This window comes from Triplophysa dalaica, chromosome 21 (assembly GCF_015846415.1).
Source record: "Triplophysa dalaica isolate WHDGS20190420 chromosome 21, ASM1584641v1, whole genome shotgun sequence".
Classification (NCBI taxonomy): Eukaryota; Metazoa; Chordata; class Actinopteri; order Cypriniformes; family Nemacheilidae; genus Triplophysa; species Triplophysa dalaica.
In genome coordinates, this window is record NC_079562.1 from 18,836,844 (window position 1) to 18,858,792 (window position 21,949).

General features: G+C 42.5%; 1 protein-coding gene across 1 annotated transcript in view; it reads left to right on the forward strand.

Moving 5' to 3' along the window:
* Nucleotides 1-21,672: 21,672 nt before the first annotated feature.
* Nucleotides 21,673-21,949, forward strand: part of si:ch73-267c23.10 (serine incorporator 1) — a 40,258-nt gene continuing 39,981 nt past the window's right edge. The window contains exon 1 of the mRNA XM_056735538.1: nucleotides 21,673-21,687. Within this exon, the coding sequence (XP_056591516.1) occupies nucleotides 21,673-21,687 (15 nt within the window). The remainder of the gene's footprint in view (nucleotides 21,688-21,949) is intronic.

The following is a 21,949-nucleotide window of genomic DNA, read 5'->3' on the forward strand; positions in this document are numbered from 1 at the left end:
TTTGGGCTACTTTTTAATAATATGAAGTGCTTATTGAGTGTCTTATTTGGGCGTCTTGTGGTGCCATCCCATAAAGGTAAAAAATCTCTCTCGCGCACCTTCTCCGGATCTGTTCCACCTATGTGGAATGATCTGCCTGCTGCTACAAGATCTGCAGATTCTGTAGCCATCTTTAAGAAACACCTGAAAACACATCTCTTCCGTCAACATCTTACTGATCTGTTCTGACTTTATTTTCTTCTCTACTCTTTTCTTCTCTACCCATAAAAAAAAAAAAAGTATGAATGAATGATTCTGTATACTGTGTTAGGCTATATGAGACCAGTCTACTTTTTGATTGCACTTATGCTTTTGTTGTACTTGTGCTGTCCCAATTGCTTCCATTACCTACCCCACTTGTAAGTCGCTTTGGATAAAAGCGTCTGCTAAATGTAAATGTAAATGTGCTTGCGTTAAACATAATTTTTCCAAACAAAAGAAAAAAAACAATGCTTTCTCTTACATTGACTACTGTCAATACTGTGTATAGATCCCCTGGGCCTTACATTAATTTTCTGATAGGGTTCTCAGACTTCTTATCGGACCTATTGGTTAACGTCAATAAAGTACTGATTGTCGGAGATTTTAATTTCCACTTAGATAGTGCTAACGATCCATTAGCAGTGGCGTTTAAAGAGCTACTAAACTCTTTTGGTGTAACACAATACATCAATAGACCTACTCATCGACTAAATGAACACTAGACTTGATTATATCTCACGGATCTGACCAATATCGATATTATACCTCAAAGCGACGATGTTTCTGATCACCATCTTATAACATGTACACTGCGCACTGCAGAAATCGGTTGTATATCTCGTTATCGACAGGGTACAACAATCACCTCAACTACTAAAGATAGTTTCGAAAGGAACCTGCCAGATCTGACTCCTTTAATAACCTTGCCAACAAATATAGAATCGCACAACGACATGACCAGCAACATGGGGACTATTTTCTCTAATACATTAGAAGCGGTCGCACCTATGAAGTCAAAAAAGATTAATGAAAAGATCATAGCACCATGGTACAATTAAATCTAGATTAAAGACACATCTTTTCAACTCAACTCTCAACTAAACTTTATTTATATAGCGCTTTTTACAATTTTCATTGTTACAAAGCAGCTGTACACATGAGATACATTGAATACAAGAAAAACAACTAAAGACATATACCTGTGAAAACAACAAAAGACAGACATACAAATGCTCCACACACACAATATGCATACATACTTACACACATTGACATAGCACACACGCAAACACACACGCACATGAACTGTTTAATATTTGACCTGTGGTTCTCTCTCCGAAGTGTGCTTTTACTGTGCGTGTGTGCGAGTGTGTTTGCGTGTGTGCGTCTATGTCAATGTGTGTAAGTATGTATGCATATTGTGTGTGTGTAGCATTTGTATGTCTGTCTTTTGTTGTTTTCACCTTTTTCTTGTTTTTACAGGTATATGCCTTTAGTTGTTTTTCTTGTATTCAATGTGTCTCATGTACAGCTGCTTTGTAACAATGAAAATTGTAAAAAGCACTATATAAATAAAGTTGAGTTGAGTTGAGCAGTCTCTGTACTGTGACATGCTCGAAATCCAGACTGGAATTCTTCATTAATGTCATTCCTTTGGAGGAAGGAGCATAACTGAGTTGAAACTACTTTTTCAAGAACTTTAGATATAAAAGGTAAATTCGATATAGGCCTATAATTCCCTAGTTCTCTTGGGTCGAGTTTGGGTTTTTTGACAAGGGGCCTTTTAACAGCCACCTTAAATGCTTTAGGCACATGTCCTAATGTCAGAGAGGAGTTAATAATACTAAGAAGAAGATCTATAATTTCCGGGAGCATTTCTTTCAGTAGTTTTGTAGGTATAGGGTCTAGCACGCATGTTGTTGATTTGGATGATCTAATGATTTTAGAGAGTTCATTGTGATCTACTGTAGAAAATAATTGCAATTTCTCCTTAGGGCTGCTGTAGTTAGTTTGTTCAGCGGGTTTCACTTCTGGTTGCATTGTTATATTTTTTTCTCTAATATCTTGGATTTTACTAGTGGAGTAGTTCATAAATTCATCACTGTTATGCTGATAATCAGAATCTGAAGTCCCTGACAAATTATTTTTCGTTAATTTAGCCAGCTAATTTCTCAGTCGGTGCGTCACTGAGCGGGGCAAACCTGTTCGAGACTTTAATCGGAACGGTTGTGTGATGTTTTGTCTTGCGACTATGCGGTCTCACGGTCACAAAGTTTCCCAGCTGCAGGGGATTTTCAACCGGAACCGAGCTATGTGCGCTAACATTGCTCGCATCCAAAGTGTTTCTACAGTCCTAACACTCTTACTAGAGGAATGTGAGACTCTAATTCTAAGATCTTCTCCGTCAGCCTAACTACTCCCCTGCATTTATCGCATGTAAAACCCTCGCCGCTGACAGAGAAGGCTAAGCTAAACATATGACATGAGGTGCAAGTAACAACAATAGGAATAGAAGCCATGACTCACCGGGTATGAAATGCAATCCTAACTTTTCCAAGGTTGCTTGCTGAGTCTTAGTGTATACACTTAAAAAGAGAAACAGTTAGCACACAAGACAAACAGGGGGAGATGATATTCCACAGTTTAGACAGAAGGCAAGCTAACACGCTAATACTATGCTAGTGGCGTTATGTTTCAATTAATATAGGTTTAGAATATAAAGTTATAAATAATTCAGCAACGACAGTAATGGGTAACGATAGTAAAATACACTAATATTAAGACCAAGATCAAATGTGAGGTGAAGCAAGTGTACGAGGATACAAACTAGCCACCGGCAGCGATGCAATCAGAAACCGGAAACCAGCCAAGCTTTCACTTAATGCATAGTTAATGAACAGCAGCTATATTAATTATTCTCCCTCTGCCTTCGCCTCGGGATGCCCATCCCGAGTAGGAAGAAATTCCGCCAGGTCCAGATGATCGACATATGCCCATCCCCACCTAGAGATTACGCCTGCTATAGCTGCAGACTGACTGACCATCCCAACCCTTTAAGCATCCCAACCCTTGAACCCTTTATTAATCGGTGTTAATGACGCAGAAAAGCCTATTCATTCATTTGTGACCTCAAGACTTGACCATTGTAATGCTCTACTTTGTGGTTGTCCTGTGTTATCAATAAACAAACTACAGTTAGTTCAGAATGCAGCTGCCAGAGTTCTTACCAGGTCAAGAAGATACAATCACATAACCCCAGTTTTATCATTGCTTCACTGGCTACCCATTAGGTATCGTATTGATTTTAAAATTATTTTAATTACTTACAAAGCTTTAAATGGTTTAGCCCCTACTTACTTAACTGAGCTTTTATCACATTACATCCCATCACACTCTCTACGATCTCAAAACTCAGGACTTTTGATGACACCTAGGCTAACTAAATCCACTAATCGGGGTCAAGCTTTCTCATACGTAGCACCTAAACTCTGGAATAGCCTTCCTGATACTATTCAAGGATCAGACACACTCTCCAAATTTAAATCTAGATTAAAGACACATCTTTTCAGCCTAGCTTTCACTTAATGCATAGTTAATGAACAGCAGCTACGGTAATTATTCTCCCTCTGCCTTCGCCTGGGGATGCCCATCCCGAGTTAGGAAGAAATTTCGCCAGGTCCAGATGATCGACAAATGCCCATACCAAGATAGAGATTACGCCTGCTACAGCTCCCGACTGACTGACCATCCCAGCTCCATATAAGGCAATTCCACAACCACCCAAGAGAAATACGACCATTGGACCATCCCAGCTCAGACCACTACATCCCCAACCAAGAGCAAATACGGACTACTTGTCACATTAATGCATAAGTTACAATACTTGGTATTTAATGATAAACTTACATCACATGTCAGCACTTTGAAGTTATAGCTGCATTCAGTGGCCCTGATTAGAGGTTGTGGGGTGGGTGTTTGTGGGGAGTGGGGGGACTTGTTGGTTGTGGGGATTCATCTGCTGGGGCTGTGTGGGTCCGGTTTGGGCTTGTTTTGTGATCGATGTCGGACAACAGAAGAATATCGTTACAACATGCCAGTACTATTTTTCCCTCGTTGTCCCTCTGTTTTCTGGTGTCGATCGTGGAGTGGGACCGGGTTGAACCTTCATGATATTCGGTGAGTGGGACTTTCTGGGTTGCAGATGGTGGGCTCTCCCTCTTCCTCGTGGATATTTGCTCGGTGGCTTTGGTCGGCGTCACTGAGTGAAGCTATGACACGTCAGAGGGGATCTGGCCCTCCCAGCTGAGCCTGGTTTCTCCCGAGGTTTTTTTCTCCATTAATCAATTAAGGAGTTAAGGTTCCTCGCCACAGCAGTGTAGTATTGTCTTGCTCACCGGGAGACTGCATTTATTTAATAATTAGATATTATTTATCAGAATGATCTTGCTTGTTCTATAAACACCATGCACTGTGCTGTGTTTTACCTTTTCTGTTTTTCCTGTTTGCCCCTGTTAAGCTGCTTTGGAACAATGCACATTGTGAAAAGCGCTATATAAATAAACTTGAATTGAATTGAATTAATAAATGCTGCATACCCGAACAGGAAGAACAATCCTGATGTTCATCCCGTGGTTGCAGTCCAATTTGACAAAAACAATATTTTAGGTGACTCATTATGATGAGCCTATCCAACCAAGATATACTTGTGAAAAACGTCTTGGTTACGTATGTAACCTCAGTTCCCTGATGGAGGGAACGAGACGTTGTGTCGAGAACGACAGATAGGGTTCGCCCTTGAGAACCAATCAACTCTGACTTCTATAGAAAAGGCGAATGAAATTTGGCGAATGAAATTTGCATGCCGGGCTCCGCCCCCGGATATCCGGTATAAAAGAAAGCCGGCGTGCAGCATTCATTTACCTCTTGTTCTGAAGAGCATGAGAGCCTCTCACGACTGCAGCAGAATACGATACGTGTTTGTGGCATAAGGCACACAACGTCTCGTTCCCTCCATCAGGGAACTGAGGTTACATACGTAAGGAAGACGTTCCCTTTCTGTCGGTCTCTCGACGTTGTGTCGAGAACGACAGATGGGGTTGCCTATGGAAAACGCCACAACGCTTTATCGCGTCACAATCTCAGCGAAGCGACGGTAACAAGCCTGGGCATGTCAGCTCGAAGCTTCGTGAAACTGTAACCTTCCAGTGTGGTGGTCGGGGGTCCCAGAGTTTTCTTGGAGAAAGATGGGTACAGCCCTGACCGGTAACCTTTCAGGGACGGGGCCTTAGCTCTCTACTGGCGAGAGGCCGTCGGGTTTACACCGGCTGAGCGCAACTCTTAATCAGAGAAGCGCTACAGAGGCCACCTCCTACCCGTGGGGAGGAATATGGTGGATATAAGTATGGTCTCGTCCTTGGAGGAGAACGCATGGAACGTGCGGACTGGGTAGTTAACCGCGAGGTGGAGGTCCACCTGGGGAAGCTCATGGGTTACCATGTGTGGGAACAATTGTCATGAGGGTATAGCAGACGGGGGTGTGTTACTGCGTCTGACAGCACCAGGCCGGTTAGAACTATCTGTGATAGGTCATATGGTGTCCCGGCCTAAGGTGGATGGCTGCTCTGCCCAGCCAACCCCCAGGGGGTGCTTGCTTAGTGATGGATGGAATGCCTGTTCTTAACCAGTGTCTGGGTAAGAAGGAAGGTTGGTGAGGTACCAATTTTCTTAGAAATGTGTTGGGGTAAGACGAAAAGGTAGATAGCACACTGACCCAACCTCTTGGAGGGTGGGAAGGTGCTTTCGCAGGCATACGCCCCTCCGGATGCCAGTCCTACATGTCGCCATACAGGACGTGGGCTGACACCGGGTTTAAGCGAAGGTTGTTAACCCTTGCAAAGGTGTTTGGGCGTAGCCCAACCCGCAGCTCTACAGATGTCTGCTAGAGAGGCGCTTCTGGCCAGTGCCCTGGAGGCTATACCCCGTGTGGAGGGAGCCTTCAGTGGGCATGGGAGATTCTGAGATCGGAATGCCGTCGTAACGGCATCCACGACCCCTTCTGCTGTCCTCCAATACAGACAAGGAGCTGGTCAGAGCTACTGTGCGGTCCAGGACAAAGCACGGATGGGGTTGGGTCTTCCGCCCCGATGGGGAGCGCCAGCAAGTTCACCACTTGGTCCCGAAAGGGAGAAGTGGGAACTTTGGGCACGTATCCGGGCCTGGGTCTCAGAATAACGTGAGAGTTACCAAGGCCGAATTCAAGGCAATCCGGGGACACAGAGAATGCTTGGAGGTCCCCTACCCTCTGAAGGAAGCGAGCGCCAACAGGGGGGCCGTCTTACTCAGGTGAGGAAGATCGGAACCGCCAAAGGGCTCTTGGACCCACGTTATGGTCCAAGAGGGTATGGAGTGGAGATGAGGCGGAGTCCGCCCTCTTAGGAACCTGGTAACCAGGTCGTGTTGCCCTAGAAACTTTCCATCAACTGAGTCGTAATGAGTGGCGATAGCGACTACATACACTTTCAGTGTGGAGCGGAGATGTTAGTCTCCAGTCTCGTAAGAAGGACAACACAATCCTGATCGAGCACCTCAGTGTGTCTTTCTTGTTGAGAGAGACACCAGGACGAGAAGAGGTGGCGTCTAGAGGCGTGTAACCGCCTACTAGATGGGGCCCCAGCCTGGGTGATGGTCTCTGCCATAGAGGGGGAGAAGCCATCTCAAGATCTTCTCGTCCCGTCTAGAGACCAGACATGGGTGTTCCAGAGGTCTGATCTGGCATGCCAGAACGTGTCCTTCCCCTGAGAGAGCATGTCCTCATCAGGGGAATGGTTCAGGGGGAGTCGCTGTCCAGAGTATCAACTCTGAAGCCAAGTGTGGTTAGACCAGTGCAGTGTAACCAATAACACTTGCTGCTCCTCATCCCTGACCTTGCACAGTGTCTGTGGCACAGGCTCCTGTGGGGGGGAGGTGTGCTTCCGGCCATCCTGCGGTCAGCTGTGCGCCAGGGCATCCGTGCCGAGGGGGGCCTCGGTCAGGGGGTACCAAAGTGGACAATGGGTGGTGTCGCCGGAGGCAAAGAGGTCTATCTGTGCCTGTCCGAACAGCAACCAAATGAGATGGAACGGGGGTGAAGTCGCCACTCTCCGCAAGGCGTATACTGACGAGAGAGCGCGTCGGCTGCCTGGTTCAGTTCGCCCAGGATGTGGACTGAGGGATGAGGACTGAGCATTCTCCAGCGCGGCATGTCCCGCTGTTCTCTTAGGTGCGGCACCCTCATCGAGGAGGGGGATGAACACGATCGCTGCATTAGGTGTCTGGACGTCCAGCATGCTGAAGCAGCGTTCGTGTTCATCCCCCTCCTCGATGAGGGTGCCGCACCTAAGAGAACAGCGGGACATGCCGCGCTGGAGAATGCTCAGTCCTGAAAAGGACCTTTTTAGAAAAAATCTCTAACACATTTTTTTTTTAGATTAGATTCAACTTTATTGTCATTACACATATACAAGTACAGTGTAACGAAATGTAGTTTAGGTCTAACCAGAAGTGCAATTAGCAAGTGCAGGATATACAGTGTGAATAAATACAGAATACAATATTAGGAAAATGCTATACAATGGGCATTTACTATGAAAATATGACAGTCGGTATGTACTATGAACAATATAAACAGAAGGCTATATACTGTGAACATTAATGTACAGGTGGTTATGAACAGATAACAATATAGACTATACAATAGTGCACGTGACTTGTGTGTGCATTAGTTACAGACATTAGCTATTAAAGTTACAGTGCAGTAGATGAGTTGATGCGGTTATTAAAAGGTACAGTGCAGTACATGAGTTAATGCAGTTATTGAAGTTATAGTGCAATACATGAGTAGATGCAGTTATACATTTACAGTGCAGTAGATGAGTTAGTGCAGTTATTGAAGTTACAGTGCAGTAGATGAGTTAATGCAGTTGTTGAAGTTACAGTGCAGTAGATGCGTTAATGCGGTTATTAAGGTCACAGTGCAGTAGATGAGTTAATGCAGTTATTGAAGTTATAGTGCAATAGATGAGTAGATGCAGTTATTGAAGTTATAGTGCAATAGATGAGTAGATGCAGTTAGTTATGCAATAGATGCAGTAATGCAATAGATGAGTTACAGTGCAGTAGAGAAGTTGGTGCAGTTATTGAAGTTACAGTGCAGTAGATGAGGTAATGCAGTTATGAAAGTTACAGTGCAGTAGATGAGGTAATGCAGTTATGAAAGTTACAGTGCAGTAGATGAGGTAATGCAGTTATGAAAGTTACAGTGCAGTAGAAGAGGTAATGCAGTTATGAGAGTAGTCCATTAGTGCAAATGAGCATTCAGTGTAATATTCCTTGTGTGCAAGTGAGCGGTATAGAGTGCAAATGATGCTATGTGTGTGTAAACAGTCCGATAGAGCAGATACATGAAGTACTGGTGTGTACAGTTCAGTCATGCATGGCAGCCCTGTAGTGCAATGTAAACAATGTAATAGCAGCATTAAAGTTAAAGTTATGAGGGGTAGTGGAATCAGTGGGGGACAGAGTTCAATAATGAAACAGCTCTGGGAAAAAAGCTGTTTCCTAGTCTGCTGGTTCTTGTCCGGAGGCACCTGAAGCGCCTGCAGGAAGGCAGGAGAGTAAATAGTCTATGAGCGAGGTGAGAGGAGTCCTTGAGAATGCTGCGAGCTCGACGCAGACAGCGTTTCTTTTGGATGTCCTCAATGGAAGAGAGTGTAGTCCCTGTGATGCGCTGGGCTGTTTTCACCACCCGCTGCAGGGCCTTGCGCTCAGCAACAGAACAGTTCCCGTACCAGACTGACACAGTTGGTCAGGATGCTCTCTATCGTGCAGCGATAGAAGTTCACCAGGATAGTTGAAGACAGTTGGTTCTTCTTCAGTGTCCTCAGAAAGAAGAGACGCTGGTGAGCCTTCTTGACCAGGCATGAGGTGTTGGTGGTCCAGGATAGGTCCTCCGAAATATGGGTCCCCAGGAACTTAAAACTGGAAACACGTTCAACAGCCGTCCCGTTAATGTGGATGGGGTCGTGTGTGCCTCCTTTCGCCTTCCTGAAGTCCACAATGATCTCCTTTGTCTTGGAGGTGTTAAGGAGCAGGTTGTTGTTTGAGCACCATGTGGCCAGGTGCCGTACTTCCTCCCTGTAAGCAGTCTCATCGTTGTTGCTGATGAGACCAATCACTGTTGTATCGTCTGTGAACTTGATGAAGGAGTTAGGTCCATTCACAGGTCTGCAGTCGAGTGTGAAAAGGGAGTAGAGAAAGGGGCTCAGTACGCAGCCCTGTGGTACACCAGTGTTGAGGGTGATGGTGGTGGAGCAGATGTGGCCTAACCTAACAAGCTGAGGCCTGTTCGTCAGGAAGTCCATAATCCAGTTGCAGATTGAATTGCTAATGCCTAGGTTTCCAAGTTTGATGATTAGCTTGGAAGGGATGACGGTATTGCATGCAGAGCTGAAGTCTACAAACAGCATGCGTGCATAAGTGTCCTTATTATCCAGATGTGTGAGCACCAAGTGCAGCGCCATGGACACCGCATCATCTGTGCTCCTGTTGCTACGGTAGGCAAATTGGTATGGGTCCAGTGTGGATGGTAAAGAGTCTTTTAGTTGTGACAGGACCAGCCGCTCAAAGCACTTTATAACAATGGGTGTGAGTGCTACAGGGCGGTAGTCATTCAGGCATGTCGGACTGGAATGTTTTGGAATGGGCACAATGGAGGTGGATTTGAAACATGCTGGAACCACTGCTTGGGCGAGGGACATGTTGAAGATATCTGGGAAGACCCCAGCGAGCTGCTCCGCACATGCCCTGAGTACTCGACCAGGGATGCCATCAGGACCAGCAGCCTTGCGTGCGTTTATCCGGCTTAGTGCAGTGTAAACATCTGTGGAGTTTAGTGTGATGATTGGGTGGTCAATAGAAGGTGTGAGCCTGGTGGCGGGTTCCTTATTGTCTCTCTCAAAGCGTGCATAAAAGTCATTAAGCTCGTTCAGAAAGGCAGCATCTGTGGCTATGGGGATGGAGTGGTTGGGTTTGTAGTCACTAATGGCCTGGATGCCCTGCCACATGCGTCGAGGGTCAGAATTGGTAAAATGCTCCTAACTTCAACTTGTAGCAGTGCTTGGCCTTTTTGATGACCCTCTTCAGATTTGCCCTGGAAGTACTATAGGCCTGTGCATCACCTGATCTGAAGGCGGTGTTGCGTGCTTTCAACAGGAGGCGCACTTCCTTGTTCATCCATGGCTTCTGATTCGGGTATATGGTGATCTGCTTTTGATCTGTGACACTATCAATGGTGGTATTGATGTAGTCCAATACAGAGGAGGTGTAGCTGTCTATGTCCGTGTGAGAGCCACTGGTGGCCTGAGAAGCAAACATACTCCAGTCTGTGTGTAGAAACCTTTCCTGGAGTGTGATGTCTGCCCCCGCAGGCCACACCTTGATGGTCTTCACTGATGGCTTAACACGATTAATGAGAGGTGAATACTTCGGGGTGAGGAACAGAGAAAGGTGATCAGATTGACCCAGGTGGGGGAGGGGGGTCGCGGTGTAAGCTTCAGCCATGTTTGTATAGACATGATCCAAAGTTTTGTTTCCTCTTGTGTGGCAGGAAACATGCTGGTGAAATTTAGGGAGCACTGTCTTTAGGTTAGCGTGATTAAAATCTCCCGCAACAATAAATGCAGCCTCCGGGTGAGCAGTCTGTTGTTTACTGATGGCTGCATGCAGTTCTTTCATAGCAAGCTTGGCATCAGCATCCGGTGGAATATAAGCTGCCGTTATAATGGTGGAAGTGAATTCCCGTGGCAGATAAAACGGTCTACATTTAACCGTGAGAAACTCAAGGTTACCCGAGCTGTGTCTCCCGACAATAACAGAGTTCGTGCACCAAGCTTTATTGACATAAATGCACAATCCACCTCTTGTCTTACCGGATTCCTCTGCCGTTCTAACGGCCGGTGTGTGTTGTTGTGCTAGTTACTAAGAAATAGTAACTAGTTACAGTTACCAGTTACTTCATTCAAAAAGTAACTCAATTACTTTGTTGATTACTTATACCAAAAAGTAATGCATTACTGGTAAAAGTATTTTTTAGTTATTTTTTTAAAGAATGTTCCCATTAATGCTCTTTTTTGCTTTATGGTCTATTCTATACAAACACAAAACTGACTTGAACACAGTAATTTTTGAACACTTTATTTCCGACCATTTTAAGTCAGACCAGCACAAACTGAAAATATCACAAGGATTTCTGTGATAAATAACAACAGGCTGAATAATATATTCAGAATCAAAAATAAAAAAACTAAAGTGGCTTCTGCATCATAAAAGCTGTTGTGTTCAGCCCTTTAAATGTTCCTTTCACAGCTTAAGTATGAAAACTTTCAACAATGTACAACATAACAAAACATTTTGAAATAATTAAATGAAAGCAATCTGAATTATGATTCAGAATAAATTTGGAGAAACTCAGCACCAAAAAATGCTATTATGCAATTTTCAACCTATCCATAAATTAAGAGTTGCATGTCACCAACTTATGTAAAGTAAGCTGTGTGTATTCAAAGTGCAAAATCTGCAGTTGTATAAAAACAAACAAAAAACAGCATTTTTCCTAGCAATACAACATAATGCATTTAAAATAAAATTAGTGTTTTAAAATATAACAAATGTCACTGTGGCTACTAAACAAACCAATATTTTTAACAAACAAATATTTTTAGTAACAAATGTGTGCTTATTTATTTGAAACAACAAAAAGTGTTTACTAGCAATGAATGTTTGAGTTGAGTTTTACCCTTCAAACCAGTGGTTGTACCGCATGAGAAGAAGTCTCTCAAACCTTTGGTCAGACAGCTTCTTCCTCTTTGGAGACAGTACCAGACTTCCCAGGCTGAAAAGTCTCTCAACAGGTGCACTGGATGGTATAGCTGCATTTTTCAACTTTATTTATATAGCGCTTTTTACAATTTTCATTGTTACAAAGCAGCTGTACATGAGACACATTTAATACAAGTATGAATTGTAAAGCAGCCCCCCGGCCAGGCAGATAGTGCAAAACAATATGCAAACGGTGGTGAGGAACCCAAAACTCCCATCGAGAAAAAAAACCTCAGGGGAACCCAGGCCCAACCAGGGGATTCCAGTTCCCCTCTGGCAAAAGCTGCTGCCTCTGCACAAGCTCAACAGTGCTTGCACAACAAGGCTTAATAAAAATATAAAAATTAAGGATTAAAGATTATCATTAACAATCTAATAGCATTTGAAATGTTGTAGGAAAAACAAAGTTGTCGCGTCCTTTATCCAGCTCTATCCTCTTAGCACTTGTCAGGTCACCGCTTCCCATTCTCAGCTCTGCCATCAGGTCTGGGCATGAACTGTATCCTGCGTGAACCTTGGAACAAAGAGACAAGACTGGCTGAGAGTAGAGTACTGTTCTGCACTCTTTGATGCAACAAGTACATCATTTGTTGTTGGATGTGTTCCTGGTTCCGGTTGATCTAAATAATGCAGCCTAAATCCTCTGAGGATTAATATTATGGAGGTGTAGTGTATGCAAGATTAAAAAGATGAGTCTTTAGTCTAGATTTAAACTGACAGAGTGTGTCTGCCTCCCGGACCGTGCAGGGAAGAATATTCCAAAGTTTAGGCGCTAGATAAGAAAAGGATCTACCACCGGCACTTGATTTTGAAATTCTAGGTATTACCAACTGACAGGACCCCTTAGAGCGTAATGTACGTGGAGGTCTGTAATACAATAGAAGTTCATTCAAATACTCCGGCGCTAGACCATGTAGGGCTTTATAGGTAATAAGCAAGATCTTAAAGTTAATGCGATGCTTTATAGGTAACCAGTGCAAGGTTGACAGAACCGGGGTTATATGCTCATACTTTTTTGTACGTGTAAGAACTCGAGCTGCCGCGTTTTGAACCAGTTGCAGTTTTTCTTCAAAGAAATTTCCTTTATTGTGGGAAATTGTTTGAGAATCTCCATCCCTGTTTCAGCTGTTCTCAAGTAGGTCATTACTTCAGTTTCCACGGTGCTGAAGGTATCATCAGCCTCCTCAAAACAGAAAAAGTCCTGCAAATTGAAGGAGCTTGAGTCTGGTGTTGTCGGAGACACAGGCATCTTGGCTACTTGCTGAACAGGGCCAGGGCGAGGGATGAGCTTGTGACACTCTGCTGCCAGCATTCCTTTGACCATCTCTTTCTTCCTCTGGTCTCTCAACCATCGCAATTTGAACATCGGAAGTGCGACAGCTGCCAGTATTGCATCGTTGCTTTCCAAGACAGATGCAAATCGTGTTTTGATTGCCTGCAAAAAAAAACATAGTGACACAGATATTAGAGTGAAAGATTCCCTCTATGTACATTCTATGAAAGCTGTACACCACTACATGAATTTTTTGACCAATAGATACAAGTTGTAAAATCATTTAAACATCACAAAAACACACACATTAAGAAACTGAAAATATATGTGCAACTGATTGGACACAACTAAAACATTATTTTGCAAAAAGGAATCAAGGTATTATTACTATTTATTTTTCATCCAGTGGGTCGGTGCAGTACAGTGTGTGTGCGTGTGTGAGTGGAATCAAAAATGACTTTTTGCATTACATTCTTTCCATTTCTTAGGCTATATTAGTGCTTGCTCAGCTAAAAATATTAATGTTCACAACTATAAACTTTTTTTGAATATTGACAAATGTTTCTTACCTGAACTATGGCATCATGTAGGCCAGTTGCAATAATCAGGCCTTTTATCTCCAGTAGCTTCGACATCAAAACCTCTATTGTAGGCAGGAGGGTGCCATAGTAACAGTTTTCTTCTCCTTGCAGGATATATAGAGCAACTGTGAGAGGATTCTTGATGGCACAGTATTCCCTCAGAAACTGAATCTCCCTCTCACTAATACATTTAAGCTCTAAACGATTAGAGATCGTACTTAAGTCAGTCATGGGTATTTCAACTATTCTTGCCACAGCATCATAAAATGAATTCCACCTTGTGTAGCATGGCACAAGCAGTTTTTTGCCAACCAAATCGCCCACTAACTCTGAAGCCAAAGTCGACCGGCTAGCCTTACTCCATAGTGCTGTGCACTTGGCGGTAGCACTTCTGTAGATAGCTTTAGTCCCAGGATTTGAAAGCAGCCACTTGTCCACATCAGAGCATGAAATTAAGTTAAGTGTATGAGAGGCACACCGCTGGTGTGGTGGTAAAACAATCCCCTCCTCTGTGGAGGTGTCAAGCACGTCTGCAACATCTGTGAAAGTAACCTCTTCATCATCTTCATCGTCAGAGAGCGATTCCGGTTGATACATTTGGAAGGCTTTTACAAAGTTAGAACCGTTATCAGTAACCGTAGCTGTAACTTTCGTTGACAGTCCATATAATGAATGAATGTGATCGATCTCAGCAGCAATGACATCATACGTGTGTCTACCTTTGATCCTTTTACAGGCCAATGCAGCTTTCTGGCGTTGAATAGTAGCGGTGTTTATCCAGTGAGCTGTCATGCCTAGGAAGCTTCTGTTGTGGACAGACCAAATGTCTGCAGTGGTCGCAATGTAGTCTAGCCCCTCAAATGTTGTTTTCAGCTCACTTTCCATTTTTGAATATTCCTTATCCAAGTAGTTGGAAAAAGTTTTTCGTCCCATTTGCCGTGTGCCGCCTAAACATGTTATCATGCTAACGAGCTGCCTGAAAGCCGGTGACTCCACAGTAGAGACAGGCTACATGTTTTCAACAACATACAGTGCAATAGCTTTGTTGATCTGTCCCTGGCTAACAGTCCGGTTAAAATCTAGTCGCTGTTGTTTGGCTGGAGGAGCTTGACTCACTTCGAGTGTGTCTACTGACACCGGGTTTGCTTCTAGCTTCGTCGAGGCATGTAGTTTCCGTAGGTGCTTCGACAGATTGGAGTTGCTGTTTATCGCAGTAGATGGGACCTTCGAACCAGAAAGACACAGCTTACATTTGACTAAAATGTTTTTGTCTTTATGCTCAACTAAAGTGAAATAATGAGGATATTTCCACTTTGAGAAACTCGTCTTGCTCTCGTCTTGACTCGCCATGACCGCCGCACATACTTGAATAAACGCAAACACGCCCATGTGCGTCTTCTTCCCACAATGCGTCGCCGCTGTAAACAGGTTAGGCTGTAGGCTACACTTAAGCCAAAATGAATTAATAAATAAAAAAGTAACGGACAAACGCACCATATTGTAATGGTAACGGAGTTATTTTATGTAAAAAGTAATGTTTTAGAATACTAGTTAGTCAAAAGTAACTGCGTTACAGTAACGCGTTACTAGTAACGGGTTACTGCCCAACACTGGTTGTAGCCCGCTAACTCAAAAGCGTTCTCCGGTATGCCGCTGTGTAGCCATGTTTCCGTGAAGATTATGACATTGCAGTTAAAAAGACTTTTATTGTTGATGATGCGCAGTCGAATCTCATCCATTTTGTTCACTAATGATCGTACATTAGCAAGGAAAATGCTGGGTAAAGAGAGCCGGTGTGGTGTTAGCTTTAGCCTAGCTCTTAGCCCTCCGCGTTTTCCCCGCCTTTGTTTACGATCTCGACGCCGCCGGCGAGCACTTCCGCCCGGCCGTGTGGGGTGCGTAGCATCGGGTGTTTTGGCGATCTCAGGAACGAGTTGAATGTTGCTGATATAACTTCCGGGAATGCGCAAACCGATATCCAAAAGCTCATGCCGGGTGTACGATGTGAATGCACCGAACAGGCCCGAGATGAGCAAAAAAAAAACTATATAATTGCTAAAACGGAGAGACGCTCAGGGGAAGGACGCTGTAGGTAGGGACGATCCGCTGCTCTACGTCGTCGATCCTGCAATGTAGAAGAAGAAGAAGAATTAATTGAATTCGTTCTGTTCGTGGTCATGAGCGAAGGCTCTGAAGAACAAAAGGTAAATGAATGCTGCACGCCGGCTTCACTTTATACTGGACATCCGGGGGCGTAGACCGGCATGCAAATTTCATTCGCCAAATTTCGTTGGCCTTTTCTATAGTAGTCAGAGTTGATTGGTTCTCAAGGGCGAACCCCATCTGTCGTTATCGACACAACGTCGAGAGACCGACTGAAAGGGAACTGCATGCTCTCGGTCTGCAGACTCCCCCTTCTCCCAGAAACATGCGTGGTCTCTAACGTCAGATTTGGATGTAGGCGGAATTGGATGGGATGTCATGTGAGTCTGGTTGGATGTCCAACACAGGTTGCAGCGAGACCAACTTGTCCAACAAGCTACGAATTAGCATATACATACAGACAGAAATATTTATTTCCGTAATGATACACTTTAAAGGAAATTTAATGTTCGTGGTTGGCTTGAGAATTAGTTTGACCTCATAGAAAAAGTTTAAATCGTGATCAAACTCAAGGCTTTGGAGGAACTGTGTCTGTGTAGATGGGAGCGCTGCTTACTAGTTGGGTAAGTCAATCTGGATTTTTTTCAGACGTAAATTTCTGTTTCGCGGTTTCGGTAAAGCAAATCAAAAAGCAATCAATTTATTCTAAACCTCCACACCGAACAGTTGAAATGGTCCAGGGTTATTCCATGTCATTTACGTGTTAAATATTTGTATCTGACAATGAACCACGACACCAAGTAGTTCTAGTTATGAGTACAAGACATATCGAAAATGTCTTGTTTATATAGCCTTCATATGTGTTTTCTTATCTATTATAACATCTATAACGGTATGCTTTTTTGTAGTTTTTTAAAAACATAATAACCATGCGTTTGGTATAACAAAAATTCAATTAAATAAAATATTGCAAGAAACTGTGGTTATACAAATAATTATCAATGTGGCCATTAAAAGCTTTTAACATTTACTAAGCTAAAATCATGGTTAATTTTTCAAAAGAATGTTAGTATAGAATGTTATATGTATATTATATATATAAATAGGCAAGTTATATATAACTTTATTCTATAGGCTATTAATAAACGCTATTCACATTTACATGTGTACACCGTAAAAAGGTGGAATAAGTCATGATACCGTCATGATGTGTTTTACATTACAGTAACTAATCTAAGTAGGGTTAAGTTAAGCAATTTCCACTTTTTTTGTACTTTACAGCAACTAGTTAATATTTTAAATTGTAAATAGAAATGACTTGTACAGTGTCAGTTTGATCATTTTTAAGGTATTTTTATTAAAGTGTATTCTGAATATTTAGAAGGTGTCTTCTAAATAGTGTCTTCCATTGTTCACCACTTTATGCTCTAAGACAACAGCATTAACTTGTTTACAACAGAAGATTTTCCTTACATGTCACATTATCTGCTTTAGTTCTTAGTGACTTATTCATTAACACACCACCTGCTGTCCTTGAGTTGTAAGCAGTTTTAAGCTTTGCATCATTAACATACATTCTGCTTGTATGTTTTGTGTGAAGACAAAATGAGTAAATCACATTAACATATCTTTTAGATTTTGCTTCTCAAAAACACTGCTGTGGATACTAAGGTCAGATAAGTTGTTACTTTGGAATTATAAGGTTCTATCTGAATTCTGAGTAGTTCTAAGATGTAGGGCTTCAAAGTGTTTGACATATAGCAAAAAAATTAAGAGGAACAAGTCCCTTTCAGGCGGGGGGCACGGTGGCTTAGTGGTTAGCATGTTCGCCTCACACCTCCAGGGTTGGGGGTTCGATTCCCGCTTCCGACTTGCATGTTGTCCCCGTGCCTCGGGGGTTTCCTCCGGGTACTCCGGTTTCCTCCCCTGGTCCAAAGACATGCATTGTAGGTTGATTGGCATCTCTGGAAAAATTGTCCGTAGGGTGTGAGTGCGTGCGTGTGCCCTGCGATGGGTTGGCACTCCATCCAGGGTGTACCCTGCCTTGATGCCCGATGACTCCTGAGATAGGCACAGGCTCCCCGTGACCCGAGGTAGTTCGGATAAGCGGTAGAAAATGGAATGGAAAGTCCCTTTCATACATAAAAAAGACTGAGAACCTAAATGTATTCTAAATGGGCAATATCAAAATTCTAAGGTTCTCTTTCGAGAACGTTCTCTCAACATTGCGTCACTTCTGCTGATACTGTTGGTAATCCTGCCCTCCTAATGCCTTATTGAATCACGCCCCTGTGCAATTTTAGCTACCACTGGCTAATGCCATGCAAGACGGCAATTGGGGCAAGCCCACCGCCACTACATGCTGCACATTTATAAAGACATAAAATCAGAATCAGGGGCGGCTGGTGCACTATTTTTTTGAGGGGCGCAGTAAACCATTTAACATGTGATGTAAACGTCACAGCTAAAAAAAGGTTTAACAATCAAAGCATGGAATGGTATAAACCGTAATAAGGTACCAGTCCAAATGAAAACAAATACTACAGTATACTTAATTATTTATTATATTAAACTGTAGTAAAATTCCTAGATGCGACATTGTTTTTGAACCATACAATTGTAAATATTAAGGTATAATACAGTATTTTCTACAGTTATCAATTCACTTTTGTAGCGTATGGAGTGTTTTAGGAAACTCGGGAATTGTTAATAATGACCATAGAGAGTGAGTTACCCTGTTCAGTGTTGTGGTTGGCCATCCATCTCTTTTGTAACAAATTTTCAGTTGGCTTAAGTTCGTTTACGAAAAATAACAGTCCAGCAGTTGTCTCATTAATTGTGTTAAGCAATACAAGCTCAACAACTAGTGTAAATATCAAAAGTACACTACAGTATTAAAGAGAATAAACAGAGAGTTTAACAGGGATTACTTACGGTACGGCATCCAATGCAAATATAGTCACTGACTATATTGGGTTTCTCTGCTTTTGTCGCGTTTCTCGCGTGAGCGTAAACGCATAAATCTATTCTATTGAATACAAATTCGAGAGCTAGAACCCCGGCCTCCTATGTCACGCTATCCTCTTGGTTACGTCTGTAACCTCAGTTCCCTACGATGTCGAGAGACACAACGTCGAGAGACCGACAGAAAGGGAAACAAACTTTACACCTTGCGCCACAGCAGTCATTGTTCCAAATGAAGTCATTCTTACGCTTTCTCTATTCCAATCACATATTGGTGAGCGGACCTAATACAAATAGTCTCTGAAAATAGTCTTCTATTATAGTAATCTTTATTAATTTATCTTTCACACTGTTTCAGGTTTTCTTTCGATTCCCGCTGAATGCATCACGGCCTCCTTATCCTCCCCATATGTACCTATTGGCTTCATAACTCTGTCTCCTCTCCAACAATAAACTGGTGTGGGTTGGGCGTTCTGGCGCAATATGGCTGCCAGCCATTAAGGTGGATGCTGCACAAATTCTTGTGTTTGCCCATATTTGAGCAATCTCTCTCCACAAGTTAAAGCCCATTTACTCTTTCGTTGTACAGTTGTATAAATAAGGGTTCCTAACCTCTTCACTCAACCTCTCATCTATAGCATCCATGTCGATGTAGTTTGCACAGGTTTCGCTCTGTTTGCTCTATGCAGGTTTTCTTTTAGGACCTTGAATCGGCGCCCCAGGACAGGGTTGCCACCTAGTGGTTACACTAAGTAGTGTAAGCAATAGAATGTGCATGTGTTACTAGTGTTGCAGTACTCAAGAGTAATGCACATTTTCACCCTCGTCTCATTCGCTCCGGTAAAACTTTGTTAATATTAGAAAGATGGGCAGTGCGTAGTCTCCGCAACAGTTCTTGCTTTTAAAGTTTGCGTTTCTGTCTCTATGTGTGCTGATCAATGATTTTATGTGAATAATCCAAATAAAAATGTGTTCATCATATAAAGGTTTTAACTAACATCGATCAATGAATGAGCAAAATATTTGTTTAAGTATTTATTAATCTTTTTTGATGTTAGTTAAAAGTTAAAAATTACTATTTATGTAAGGTCATTTTACTGACGAATACATTTTAAAGTTTAAAATAGTAAAATCAACTTTGGATTAACAGTTAATAAATAATGTAAAAATATACCTCATTGTCAAGTCTTGTTCAATTTTGCTATTAATAATAAAAAAATAGGGCCTTAATGTTCTGGCAATTTTTTCCCTGCAGCATCGAATATTGTTATTTTGTAAGGTAGAAATTCCAGTATTGTGACAACACTAAGTGGCAAACTGCTATGCACGTGAGTTATCCAAAATCCGACGGTCTACGTCAGGGTTCCTCAAATCTTACCCTGGAGGGCCGGAGCACAGCAGAGTTTAGCTCCAGCCCTGATCAAACACACCTGAGCAAGCTGATCAAGTTGTTCAGTATCACTAGAAAATCACAGGTATGCAAGTTTGATCAGGGTTGGAGCTAAACTCTGCAGTGCTCCGGCCCTCCAGGGTAAGATTTGCGGAACCCTGGTCTACGTGTATGCATGTAGTACTTTAATGACAAAATTCTACTGTCCCTCATGTACACATAAACAGGGAACTATACTTCAGCCTTTAGAGAGTGCACAGCTTGCGCAGACCTACAGTGGAGCTTAACATGCAGTAGAGAAAGAAAAAACAAATAAATCTAGCCCTATTGGGCTAAATTGCAAGATTATCAAAAAACAGAGAGCAGCAGGGAGCAAGACACCTTTAATTCACTCTACCAAATCTGTCAATAAATGTTCAACAGTTCAAATAGCGTTTCCCAAAACGGGTCATTGACAGTTTAGACATAAGTTAAATAAACTACTCCTGTAAATAAGATCATAGTTTGTAACCCAAATGGAGGCATTGAGTGAACTGCATTAGATAAATACAGTAATACTGCCGAAAGCACTGCTCAGGAACTGTTCAACCAAAAATTAAAGTTTTGTCATCATTTGCCATTATATAGTGGCAGTCTTGAATGGCATCGACCAGTTCAAGTTAAATTTGCGTTATTCAAAAAAGGCTTCAGGAAATTTTTTGAATGGAGAAATTACCCACTGTGTCAGCAGAAGTGACGCAATGTCTTGTTACCTTCTCTGGTGGTGAGATGGTGGTCTAGTGGGTTTAACCACTGAACTGGTAAATCAAAGGTTGCTGGTGCGATCCCAGCTGCCACCACCAGTGTGTCCTTGAGCAAGACACTTTACTCCATGTTGCTCCAGGGGGATTGTCCTTGTAATAAGTGCACTGTAAGTCGCTTTGGATAAAAGCGTCTGCCAAATGACTAAATAAAATAAATAAATAAAAATATTATCAATAAATTTCAAGCAACACAGTTTTCTTATTTGTTTTGAGATACCCTTAATGTGCAATACAACCACTGGTTGCCAATGGCTGCAGCTGAACATCCGGTGGACTAACGAAAAAATTGTTTTATTCGTATTTTCGTTTTGAAAACAAAAAACGAATAAACAAATTATCCAAAGGCACACGGATCATTTTTCATAGTTGTATCAAAATCCTATTAATAGAATCATTGACTATGTAACCTTTAAGGTATAATATTGTAAAATGCTATTAAATAATTAAGAGAACTTAATAAAAAAAAAGACAAAGGATATAAATATGGATCAAATAATGGTGCTCCTGTTTAGTCCTCTTGTGTGCTTTCAAAGTGCTGGTGAAGTCACAAATACAACCATGTAGAACCAATATACAATTCATATTTGTGGAGAGAACCTTTTGGTTTTATAAAAAAGTGCCAAAATGTACTGTGGCACGGTAAGAGACACGACGGACACAAGACGGCAGATGAAACAACCCCGGAGGGGGAATTTATTACAATAATGAACCAATAATCCACAATGTGATAACCTGGGTGCTTGAAATCAGGAAACTGCCAGTCCGTGCTCGTGCAATAAAGTTCTCCTTGCTTCACTCGCTTGACTTTGCAAAACAGACAAAGACACAGTGTAAGGTGCTTGGGAGACCAGCCCCAGAATGGCTTGTGCACGTGGCTTATATGCCCGGCAGCTAATCGGCC